Source organism: Amia ocellicauda, chromosome 23 (assembly GCF_036373705.1).
Source record: "Amia ocellicauda isolate fAmiCal2 chromosome 23, fAmiCal2.hap1, whole genome shotgun sequence".
Classification (NCBI taxonomy): domain Eukaryota; kingdom Metazoa; phylum Chordata; class Actinopteri; order Amiiformes; family Amiidae; genus Amia; species Amia ocellicauda.
Genome location: NC_089872.1, coordinates 2,828,911 through 2,841,673, shown reverse-complemented (window position 1 = coordinate 2,841,673; position 12,763 = coordinate 2,828,911). Strand labels below are relative to the sequence as shown.

The 12,763-nt window shown below is 35.5% G+C and overlaps 1 protein-coding gene across 2 annotated transcripts; it reads left to right on the top strand.

The window, feature by feature from the left end:
* Positions 1–576: 576 nt before the first annotated feature.
* Positions 577–10,671, top strand: thumpd2 (THUMP domain containing 2). Of its 2 annotated transcripts, none has more exons than XM_066696569.1 (10): positions 577–855; positions 1,192–1,324; positions 3,132–3,547; positions 6,191–6,268; positions 6,402–6,454; positions 6,910–6,997; positions 7,584–7,655; positions 9,288–9,402; positions 9,922–10,042; positions 10,348–10,671. In XM_066696569.1, the coding sequence occupies exons 1-10, from the start codon at positions 745–747 to the stop codon at positions 10,616–10,618; spliced, it is 1,458 nt and encodes a 485-aa protein (XP_066552666.1). In that variant the 5' UTR covers positions 577–744; the 3' UTR covers positions 10,619–10,671. The 2 variants fall into 2 exon arrangements, with proteins under 2 accessions (XP_066552666.1, XP_066552665.1); XM_066696568.1 differs by having other exon boundaries at positions 584–855; positions 10,309–10,671.
* Positions 10,672–12,763: the final 2,092 nt, after the last annotated feature.

Sequence of the window (12,763 nt, the reverse complement as noted above, 5' to 3'; positions counted from 1 at the left end):
ATGACCAATGCCAGTAGTAGTGTATGGATTATGAAGCTTGTGCTGGCTTAGTTATGGGACATTTTTACAATCATTGTGTATGTATTTAAAATTTGTATTTAATTTTATCTGAATTACTATAATGACAGCACTGGGGGAAGGGCTAGTATTTATTATGGTTTTTGTTTGATTGTTTTGTATGTTTTATAGATTTAGTTATATAAGTCATATGCCCAATATAACTTGCAGAGCTATGGATGTTCAGTATAGTCTACTCTAAACCATTTTTTCTTTTTAAGACCTTTATCGAATTTATAGCATTGGTTGGCTTTCAGTTTTTTAATTATACATAAAACATAATACAATGTAATGGCCTACAGAAATTGCATGGGGAAGTCATTCTTGAACTGTATATGGCTTCATTTGCTATTGAAATGTAATGGGGAAAAAATGTATGTATTATTGTGCAATGTCCATTAATAATAATAAACATATCATCCTCTTCAAAACAGCATCATTTTCTTTCTGTTTTAACAAAGACCCTCCATCTACATCTTTGGTGTTAGTCTTTAAATACACGGTGAAAGGGAGACCTCTGTCGGTAGCTGTGAGTATGTTCGCCACAGAGAATCAGTCCGCTTCCGTTTCCGTTTGGAGAACAGCAAGTGCTGTAGAGGCTCAGACACATCCATTGAATATGTGCTCAAATGTTGTTTAAATGTGATTCTTTTGTTATTTATATAGATATTTTTACGATTGGAAAGAATGAAAGAATCAAGCCGTGTTTGTCGACCTTTACGGTACTTTTGTACTGCTGGTAATGGCATGGAGCAGTTTCTTGTTGAAGAAATTATTTCTAAATTGTCCGCCTATGAAGTGAGTATCGAGATATGGTATTTTATGGTATTTATGATATTTGTAATTATGCTGTAGCACTGTAGTGTCACCAGAAATAATGTGATCGTTAATAGCAGCTTACTAACTGTAAATCTACTTTGCACACAACACGTTTCGATTTGGAGATTATTCCACCAATTTTAAGGAAGCCTGGTCTTTATACTTGAAAAATGCATGAAAATAATAGAGACCTACTTCTGGTAGATTTTTGTTCACAGATATAGCCCCAATCAAGGGTCAGTATGCGCTGGGAGAAGTATAGAACTAAAACTGAAGGAAGAACATATCTAAACCTTTTTTTCTATGTCTTTTTAGGTTGACCATGTGTCCGGTAAGGTTTTCTTCACGACCAGTGCTGAAATTGTGAAGTTGACAGAACTGAAATCAGCGGAGAGGCTTTTCTTGTTGTTGAAGAAAGCCCCACCCCTAAATGTGGCCTGGAAAAAAGGTGTGACGTCACGTAAATGAATTAACACGCAGCAGTTATTGTTAGCTACCCCTTCATTGTCAAGAACCATATTGAAAATATTGTAAGATTATATTATGCATAGGGATGGCTAACTATATTTCAAAACACCACATTCCACAATTTAGAAAATATAGTTGTAATACAAAGTTTTAATATATTTACAGTATTTATTTTTTCATTATGTTACTCACAAATATTATTAATTATTCCATCTCATGGAGCTTTGACTGTCACAGGGATTCTCCTTAAGCAATCAGTATCTTACACTTACAGGATGTGGCTTGTTTGTGACACGCCATTAATTGTGTGTACTGTCAGTGCACATCTACTGCATCTACATAAGGAGGAGGAATGATTTCCATCTTGTAGTGCTCTCTTGCCTTCAGAGAGGTTATAAACCCATTGTTGTAAAATATATTATTGAGATGTACTGAAGAATGGTACATTTATTTTTTATTTTTTTTTACTAACTGAAAATGACTTTATGAAATGTGGTTGTGGTTATTATTAGGCTGCCATTCTAGTTATACAACTCCTGTGATTGATTGTATTTTTTCATTTGTTGCTGTAGAAGGATTCATTAAAACCTTTGAGAATGTCAATCCAAGACTAATCCATTCATTTCATGTAAAACTCTATTCATCCGTCTACAACACAGTCAGTATCTATGTGATTGGAGATATTACACAATGCATTCCCAGCAGCTGGTTTCGAAGCTGAATGATGTCCTAATTTCGGCTGTGCAGGTGGCAGTTTTCTTTCTTAACAATACATTTTTTCCATAAAACAATATTTATTGATCACTGGTATGGAAAGGAAATGTGAATTACTGTGTGTTTTTGACTCCATGCATATAGCAAGTCAGTTTAATTTCTCTGACCTAATCAGAGCTAATTTATGCATATGTGGGTCAAAATAAAATTGACCAGTACCCCACCTAATATTAAATGCCTTTGTTTATTTCAGGGTCCTCAAATGAGTGCACATTAAGCCTATATTAAAAATATACACCACTTCTAAGGATGAAACAGGCACTTGTCATTTTAGAGGTCATAGGAAGTCAACTCTAGTGTGGATCCAACAATGGTTTACATTAGAATATAATTATTCAAATTTCATCTACAATAATAATAATAACAATAATAATAGGAAATTGTTATTTTTCCAAAGGGCTGTATAATTAGAATTATTGCATCTGCTTTGGAAGGTCACTTTTTAAGATTTTTTTGCTACTTTTATGAAGACTGAAATTATAAAATAAGTGCATTCACTTATAAATAGTTTCAAACTGCCCTCCAGAATTGTTTTGGAAAACTATTGAATCATATACCATCATTAAGGGATGCTGACGAGTAAGGAAAGGTATTTAATATTAGATTGCTTAGTTTTTATTAACCTTTTAATGACCGAGCAACATTGCCTACATTTTGGTTGTTTTTTAGATTAAAAAATACAATGTCTTGACTATTGATAGTGATTAAACAATGCAGTGTACCACTGGACTGGTGTATTGTATCTGCCCTATTACTAACCTCAGTCAGTTGTTTGTCCTTGGCATGTTTTTCAGCTAAAGTGATGCTGACATAAATAAGGGAGCCAGCTGGCAGCTTGTCCCGATCGTTTGTAGGCCTCAACCATCTTGTCACGTCAAATAGCCCTTAGGCAGTACAGCTTTCTAATCTTGTAACATCATGCATCTGAATTTTAATAAAGGTGAAGACATGGGTTTTAATGAAGGCTGTGTGTTTTCAGTGTTTTTCTTTTTCTTTTCATGTTGATATTTCAGGCTCGGAGAATGTAATGCGTTTGATTCAGGATCAGATAATGGGCGGACACCAAGCTTGGGCAGATGGACTCTCCGCCTGGCTGAGTTTTCAGAAAGATTTGCAGGACTGCAGCATGAAGCCAAGTGACGCCATAAAAGGTCAGAAGAAGAAAAGAAAAGTGGAGGAAGAAGAAGAGGAAGAGATGGGAGGTAAGTCTCTTTATGACAGAGCAAGCCTGGCGCAAACTCCAGCCGAAACATGTTATCCAGGACATGAGACAGGAAGTACAGAAGATGAGGTGTCCATGGTAGCCAACTGTATAGAAGAAAGGACCTCCTGTGAAGCAGATGAATCCACCAGCAGCAATCAGTCACCAGTGTCCTTCAGAGTTTGCTGTCGCTGCAGTGGCATTATAGCCAAGAAGTTCAGCACCCAGGTGAGAGTAGACGCCTCTAGATGAGTTTGCACACAAAGACACTTAAATGCACATGTGTTTTTAAGATAGTAACCCCATTCTCCCAAGAGAATTTTTCAAGATGCACACTTGGCATCAAGTATGTCAGATTATGACAAACCTTTATGTGTTTTTACTGCTTAGGTTTCATTTAGATTATTAGAAGAATACTTGTTCACAAATAACATGTAAACTCAGAGTACTGCACACAATGGAACCCACAAAGAGTTATTTTTCATGATAATGGTTTTATTTCTAATGTGCTTATTGATAGGCTGGTTTATTCATCTATTTTTTTTAGGGACTGCTGATATCCAAAATATACATAATCAAAACACTAAGGCTAAGGTAGTTTACATTCTGCCTATTGATTTAATATAGCACAGTGAAAAGACATGAGAAACATGAGACATGAAAAAATCCTGTAAAGTAAGAATGCTTTCAAAAATAGACATAATAGATTATATTTATCAAAGTGAGTGAACAGAAGAAAAATATAAATCAAATCCATATTTGGTGTGACCACCCTTTGCCTTCACAACGGCATCAATTCGTTTAGGTACACTTGCACACAGTTTTGAAGGAACTCGGCAGGTAGGTTGGCCCAAACGTCTTGGAGAACTAACCACAGTTCTTCTGTGGATTTAGGCAGCCTCAGTTGTTTCTCTCTCTTCATGTAAACCCAGACACTCAATGATGTTGAGATCAGGGCTCTGTGGGGGCCATACCATCACTTCCAGGACTCCTTGTTCTTCTTTACGCTGAAGATAATTCTTAATGACTTTCGCTGTATGTTTGGGGTCGTTGTCATGCTGCAGAATAAATTTGGGGCCAATTAGATGCCTCCCTGATGGTATTGCATGATGGTATTGCATGATGGATAAGTATCGGCCTGTACTTCTCAGCTGATTCCTCAATGGGAGGTGCATTCACAACTGGTTGAGCACTGCCAGGGTTGAAACGAACAGGGTTTTCTCAGCCTGTAGTACAACAACAACTTGTGTGACTTACTGGGTACCTGTGAACTGGCAATGTTATAAGCCAGAGCTGCAGTTTTCCTCCCCACAATGCTATAGCTCATTATAGTGTATAGAAATTAATGGCTTGAGAGTGCACTTTTGGGCTTTGTTTCTCTTTTAGCTGCCTACCACCATTGCATGTTAACCACAGAAGTCAAAGCAGTGAGCTTACTCGATTCCAAAAGTGGGAAGGCTTTTTAAAGAAAAAGCTTTTTTGTGTTGGAAGTCAATAATGCTTTGAGTCTGAACAATGTAATTTGTCTGCTTTTGGTAGACGTGGCTTGATTCATTGTTCCTAAATGTAATAATAGTCAAGTCAAAGCTTGGCATCATATAGCATTTAAGTGAAGTACTTAAGAAAGCTAAATGGATTAAAAAAAAAATATATGTATGTATATGCATGCATGCATGTATAAGTTCTAACTTTAATTATTGATGGATAAAGCCATGCAAAACAATAGAAAAACTAGGCCTAAATGTAAAATCAAATCTTATTTCTCAAAACCCATTCAAATCTTAAAGCACCTTTTTTAATATATATGTATATAAATTGTTTTTATTTATTTTCCATCAAAACGTAAACAGGACATCTGACAGAATCCATAAAATTACAAAAAAATAAATCAGATCAGGTAATGAACTATACATTTGTGTCTCAGAGTTTGCAATACAATACAAATAAAAACGTCAGAATGTGAGATATGGTATAATTAATTCTAGAAATGTCCCTAAACATAACCAGCCACATCTGCCATGGTGTAATATCAGAAGCAGTATTTGCTCTTACTATGATCTTGGAATAAATGTGAATAGCTCTTGCACTAATTTAATGTGAAATACTCTACAAAACATTAATATTTATACAATATAAAATAGGTAACAGTGACATTTGTAATACATGTCTTTGATGTCCGAAACAGGAGATGGTTAGAACCACGGCCTGTTGTCATTTGGTTAAAAATATATATGCAGGTCATAACTATTGCTTGACCTTTGTGTGTCATTAAGACATTAATATATGTGTTCAAATCAAAGACAGGTGTGTGATAATTTATGTAAGTTCATTGTTTATGAGTATTTTGATTGAACAACACAGTTAAAACAATTTCTTAAAGCTGATTTAAAATTTGACACATCCATAGAAATCAATTGTAACTTAAAAAGTCGAGCAAGAAGCAGTAAATGATATAGCTTTTTATTACTGTTAGCTGAAGCGAAGCTGTTATCATTAGCTGTGTTTTAGTCATCAGTTTCTTTGCCCCATGTAAAGCAGCATGTAGTCTTTGCAAAATTACACATGCACAAGGCAAACTAAAAATTCTAGCATGAATAGAAAATAAACCCTAATGTTATATAGCATCATGTCTGATTATCTTCAAAAATCTCTTTGCAAAAATTGAATCTACTAGATTTGTTCAAGTCATGTCAACATTTCAAAGAATAGAACCGTATACAAAATTATAAGAAGCTGAGTTCAAATTAAACATTTTTGCTGTGGGCAAGTTATTTTTATCGATTATTTCCTTCAGTGTAGCCTATATAAATCTTTATTTTTATAGAACCTGAAGAGTGTGTTTCAATTCATTTTTTTTTTCATTTTTTGTAGGAACTAGGAAGAATAATTGGGATGGCCATTACCAGACAGCTTGGCTGGAAAGTAGACCTCAGACACCCAGAACTGGAGGTAAAGTAATAAACAAGGATTCCACAATTGTCTTTGTTACAACAGCTGAAAAGTGTTTCTTCTGAAGAAGATAACATTTGAATGTGCAGTGCTGAATGATATGTACCTTATGTAACTACTCTTCTCGTTTCAGGTCAATGTCCACCTGAGTGACAACCTCTGTGTTCTGGGAATTCCAGTCTTGAGGTTTGCAGAAACTCTACATTAAATGTACGGTTGTTGTTGGGACTATTGACAGGGTTTCTGTAGGAAAAAACACTCCAGGGGGAAATAATGGTCTTATTTTCAGACACGCCATAGAAGCCATTTCCTGCAGTCTGGCGCTCTAAATCGCATCAAATCAGTTACCTAAAATAACATTGTCAGGATATACAATGCTGACTTGAAATCTAATATGATGATGCCAGAAAAGATATATAGTAGTGCAGAGCTATTGTTTAATATCTCTGGGGAGAACTTTTGTAATGTTATAAAGTTTGTAATGTTGGCATGCAATGGGAATTACATAGCATTTGGACTGTTATACCAGAGATTGAATTGGATAGCAGTTTGATCTATTTCAGTTACAGTTTCAGTTACAACCTGCACAGATGAAACAAGTGTTTTCCATTCCTGATTACTAATTGTCATCTATCCCCTAGGTTTCCTTTAGCTCATCGAACGTACATCAAAATAACAGGGCTAAGGTCTACCACAGCTTGGGTGATGGCCTCACTTGCTGGTATCAAGGTATCAAAAATAAACTAAGACTGCTCAAAAAGACATGTAGAGCTTACAAGTGTGTTTACCAGTAAAGACATCTGTTTGGAATGGACGTATATTCCAGAAATCCAGGGTTCGTCATTTTACTGGGCCAGCTTTTACTGTAAGTGCCTTTGCACAATTAATGAGTCGTCATTTTTTTACTGCCTCATTCCCATATTGTCACTTTACCTTCAAATTGGTAAGTCTAACAGTAATACATTTTAAGTATATATGAATAGTGCTGTATAATCACACTGGAGTTTTGAGATATTTCAATATATAGTTTTTACTTAGACAAATTAGTTGTTTCTGTTGATGGCTATTTACTTTTCATTATGAAAACGTCGTTTTGTACAGTCTATACACACTTTTGTGTAGGGAACTGAGATTCTGGTACATTATCTCTATTGTTTTCAGAATCTAAGTAAAACTGCATTTCATAATGGATCAACAACAAAAAAAAAACATGATTTGAACTCTTAACATTTAAAGATCTTGGTTACGTAAGTTGTTTTGAAATCCGCTATTTATCATCATTTTCCTTGAACGTTTGTTTGTTTGTCATTCACAGCCTGGTTGTTTGGTGTTGGATCCAATGTGTGGTGTTGGGACTATACTTTTAGAAGCAGCAAAGGAGTGGCAAGTAAGGCTTTTACAGTTGCATCAAATTACAGCTCATTTTCAATATTTATAAACCAGGCAGCAAGTGTGGATTCTTCTCTATTTGACTGTATTTTTTCCATTTTATTTATTTCATTTTTGTGTAGGTTCTCTGTTACTTTACATGAGTAGTATATCCTGGGGTACACTAATCGGTAGTCCGTGACAGTTCTATAATGTTGCATTAAATGGATATGTTTTTATAATGAATAATTTGGGCTACCAAAGTTTGTAGTAAACCACCATAGTTTACATTTTGGAAGTCCATCAGACTACTGCACATAATTAAGCAATAGAGCCCATTGATGCAGGCTTTAACATTTGATAGATGACGGAGTTGTGTGTCCGCTAGTGACAGGTCTTCAAACGTTAGTTAGAGAGGGCTCTATTAGAAACATAAGAAACATAAGAAAGAAACATAAGAAAGTTTACAAATGAGAGGAGGTCATTCGACCCATCATGCTCGTTTGGTGTCCATTAATAACTGAGTGATCCAAGGATCCTATCCAGTCTAATTTTAAATGTTCCCAAATTTTCAGCTTCAATTGCTATTAGAAAACAATGTATATATATTTATTTTTTAATACATGTAAAAACCTATATTTAATAGGTTGATATTGTGCTATTTTGTCCAGTAACCTTACGCTGAGAAAAATAGTCCCCAATGTAATTCCAACCTTTAAAAAAAAAAAATCCTGTCATGGCTCCTGACCGGTAGTTATGGAGTCCCATCGGTTATGATTAAAATTCCATTCTGGGGGTATTGAGCTTTTTGTGTTTCTGTTATTGATAAACTGTCAGCTGAAAAAATAGATGAATTAGAAAAATACAAATCTCCCTCAAAACCAGCCTTTAGTGTTTGTCTACAAAGTGTGTTGTATCACACAATACAGAGCTGCTTGTTACAGCTCTAAGGGAGATGGAAGCATGTTCACTTCTAAAAATAAAGATAAACCTCTTGAATTACCTCTGAGCTATACAACACTTTTTGTTTGCTCTTATGCTGCTAGTATCATTGATTTGTTTATTCTTTGGCTTAGATTTTCAGTGATAGAAGTATTCTTTCATTTTTGTATACATATATATATATATATATATATATATATATATATATACACACACAGTATGTGTATTAAGATTAGCACTTATCTTAGGAAAGTTATTCTTAAGGAAGACTGATGTGGTAGGATGTCAAGTATATTTTCTATTTCTCTGACACTAAATATTTCCTTGAAATTGCTTTACAAAATGTAGTATTTCTTCTCTGGCTTCGCTCATATTTCTCTTCCCTGTATTTAATTAAATAATGGAACAGAAAGAATAAATGAGAGAAAAGCCTGCAGTTTTAGCTGAGGACAGCTTGTTTATGAAAACATGATGGATTATTTTGGTCTGAAAATTCACCTTTCTCACCTATTAATCTTGTACTCTGAATTGGAAAAATACAGCTACCGAGTTTAATTATGTGAATATATTTTTCGTATTATTTACTCGTACCCCTTCTGTGACTATAGTATATAATCAGTCAAGACTTGGGCAGAATGAAATTACTGTTAACAACTAGACACGTAAAGAAGTGTGTGCTAGTTTTCCTTTTTTTTTTTTTTCTCCCCAGAATGCTTTCTTCCTTGGTTTTGATAATGATGAATTGCAGCTGAAAAGGGTGCAGGAAAATGTACGATTTGCAGATCTCATGAATAGAATTGAATTAATAAAAGCTTCTGTAATGGGTAAGATTTCTGTTTGTGTAACAGATGATACATTTAAATGTAGCCTGTACTATCCTTTCTAAGAATCCCTGTTGCTGTGCAAGTACCAAGTAATATGCGGTGATGGAGGCAGAGTCTCAGTCTATCATGCTGTAGCAATTTCTCTGGAATACAGAATACAGATAGTGTTGTCATGTGGGTGTGGGAATATGTTATTGAGGATAAGCTTTTATGTATAGTTATAAAGACGTATATATTCTTCTATTCAAGGCCACCTATTTTTAGCCCGAATTATCTGAAAACCGTCATGAAAGTGTGAAATTCTAGGGATTGAAGCACATCTTTAAGAGGCATTACATTGCTGTGAATTCTGTGCATTCATTTGAAAAAGGCACAGAATATATTTGTATTAAATTATCCTGTGCTAAGTAAGGGCACAGATAACAGCAATTCTACACTAGACAGCTTAGATTTCCCAATTTGTGTACATGCTTTCATATGGTAATACTGGCAGATAACACACTGTTTCTTCTTTCATAGAGATTCCTCTCCCTTCATCTAGTGTAGATGCTATTGTTTGTGACATTCCATTTGGGAGAAAATATTGCAGCAATACGGATATAAGGGCTGCACTGCCAGCAATTGTGAAAGAAATGGAGAGGTAAGCATTAAGTGTTGACCCTAAAAAAACACATAATTCTGGAGATGTATGTGCTCTAAACCTTTGTATGAAAATATTTGTCCATATAGTTAGTGATACTCTAAAGATCTTAAAGAGTGATGTCACACCAGATTAATTCATTTTTGTATGTGAGTTGACTTAATTAATAAATGCCAATTTAATATCAGACGCCTATGACGAGCGAGGGAAATTATGATTAATGATTTTTAAATAGAAGAAGAAAAAACGACTTTTAATACTTTTAGAGTGCTTCGTACTGAAGGGAATCTGGTGCTGCTGCTCAGTCCGCAGCTGTCTGTGTTCTTGAAGAAGATTTTGGGTCAGGACTGCTGGTTGAATCGGAGGCCTGCTGCTGACAGCTTGGCAGAACGAGTCGAAGTGCAATGCGCAGAAGAGGTTACTGTAAAGGGGGTCACTGAGGAGAAGACCAACCCAAACTGCAGCAGTGCAACATCCCAGCTCTGCCCCTCATTGGTTCTCAATGGCACATACAGATTGAGCCTAGGAGCAACAGATGCACTGATACACAGGTACAAGAAGGTGTCTCTAACGTGAACATTTTTTTGTATCTGCTGTGTTCTTAAATAATAAATAAATTCACACTTTCACTTGGTCTGATTCAATTGTTTATATTTAAGGAAGGATAGACTATTCATGTTTTCAAACACATTCATAGCTTGACATTTAACATTTTCTTACAGCTTATTCCAAAATACATTTCATTCAGTATGAGATTCTTACAAAAATAGTTACAGTCCCATGACAAAATTATTTAATCAGATAATTAACCTTGAAGAACACGGAATGTTATTTTCACACCTCTGCATCACATGACTGTTTGGCCTAAAGGTTAGCTAAATATTAATTTGAGATTGTAAATGCTTTAATGAAAAAAGGAAAGATGTATACAGGAAATAATATACATTTACACTGAAACCGATCGAGTGTAATTTGCCCTTAATTCACTGAACTGGGATAAACATTACACTAAATGGCAGCTGCTTCCCAGTCATTAGATTATCTCCACTAAGTCAGAAACTTTGTTTTTACTAACCCCCTTTTATCCTGTATCCATTTAATTTAGTCTGGCCTGTACACTTGCTTTCTAATCCTCCTCTAATCCCATCATGCTTCAGGCATTGTTTGGTACACTTCCCCTGATATGAACCTTTATGGTCACGCTTGTCAGCACTCTCCCTTCCTCTGCCAGTGGCCCTACAGCACATCAGCCAGCTCTGTGTTTTCCATTGATCTACGTCTACTTTCTTGTGTTTTTCCTCTCACTGTGCATTGAATTCAGTTCAGTCTGTGTTTAACATCAGTCTCTGTGGATGAAAAGCAACTACAACTAGGCCCTTATGCCATCACCCCTGCAAGACTGTTGAATAAAATTTTAAATATTTTACAAACTTGCTTTATTTCAGTTTCCGTGTCAGGACTGTCACTAGAAAGGATTAAGGTGCAGCTTAAATTCAGCTGTATCTTGCATTGTGTACTGTAACTTCTGTTTCTGTTCATAATATTGATACAAACCCAGCAGACAGGAAGCATCTCCTTTGCATGTCAAAGACGGTGACCATTTTATTTATTTAATGTAATTGGGCAAGTTTTTCTTTCACACCTTCCCAATTTGGAATCAATAATTCTTCCTTAGTTATAATGACTTATATCAAATTCACTAAGCATTACAACTGTGAGTCCACAGAACAAACAGCAGAGCTATTGTGTAGTGAGGAGGACTCATGCAGCTCTCACTGATAACACTACAGCCCCCTGCGCACCAGTAGATAAGTAAGGTTGCTGCTGCATAGTGAGCCAAGGAAACACTGGCTCAAGCACCCCTGGCAGCACTCGGAGGATGACCTGCCAGCCCTGGGTGAATCCTGGAAAGTCAGCTATGATATAACCCAGATTCGAAACAGATTGGTCTGAATTATAGGGCCCAACCCGCACTGACGATAGAACTCCTCAAACTGTCCATCATAAAAAGATAGTTTCTTACCTTTTATTTCCAGTTGAGCCATTCTGGAGCTCCTTTGTTAAAATATGTTAAAATATCAGTGGATCACTTTTTGCTGATATGTATGTTCCATATGAACCCTTTTATTAAATTGTTGGCTTGATTAAACTTGATTCTACTAAGCCATGTTGGTAAGTTGGATGGGGTTAGAAGCAGGTATAACCCAATCCTAAGTGCAGTGTTTCAGGAAACCCATAATTTAGGTGTACTGTTTCAATGACTCTTGTCTGGATTTTTAAATGTGTTTTCTGAAAATTCGCTTTATTTATATTCCTGTAAGGATAGGGTGGTTAAAGTACTTTACTTAATTACTTAGATTAGGGGAGCAATAGTATATTTCTAAAGTAGAAATTGGGATATTTTATGTGACAAACTGAAAACCTCTGCAAGGTACTCTTCAAGTTCATCTACTGTGAAACTGATTCAAAAGACTGGTAATTTTTAACGTGGCAAAAACAAGATTCTGCTCATGTACTTAGTGTGCTATGAAATCACTTGCTTCAATAATGCTTCAAGGCCTATCAATGATTCCTCTGAGCTTAATTATTTCTGTACAACCATAAAGATTTACATTTAAAGCCATGAAATATGTACACTCACCTAAAGGATTATTAGGAACACCTGTTCAATTTCTCATTAATGCAATTATCTAACCAACCAATCACATGGCAGTTGCTTCA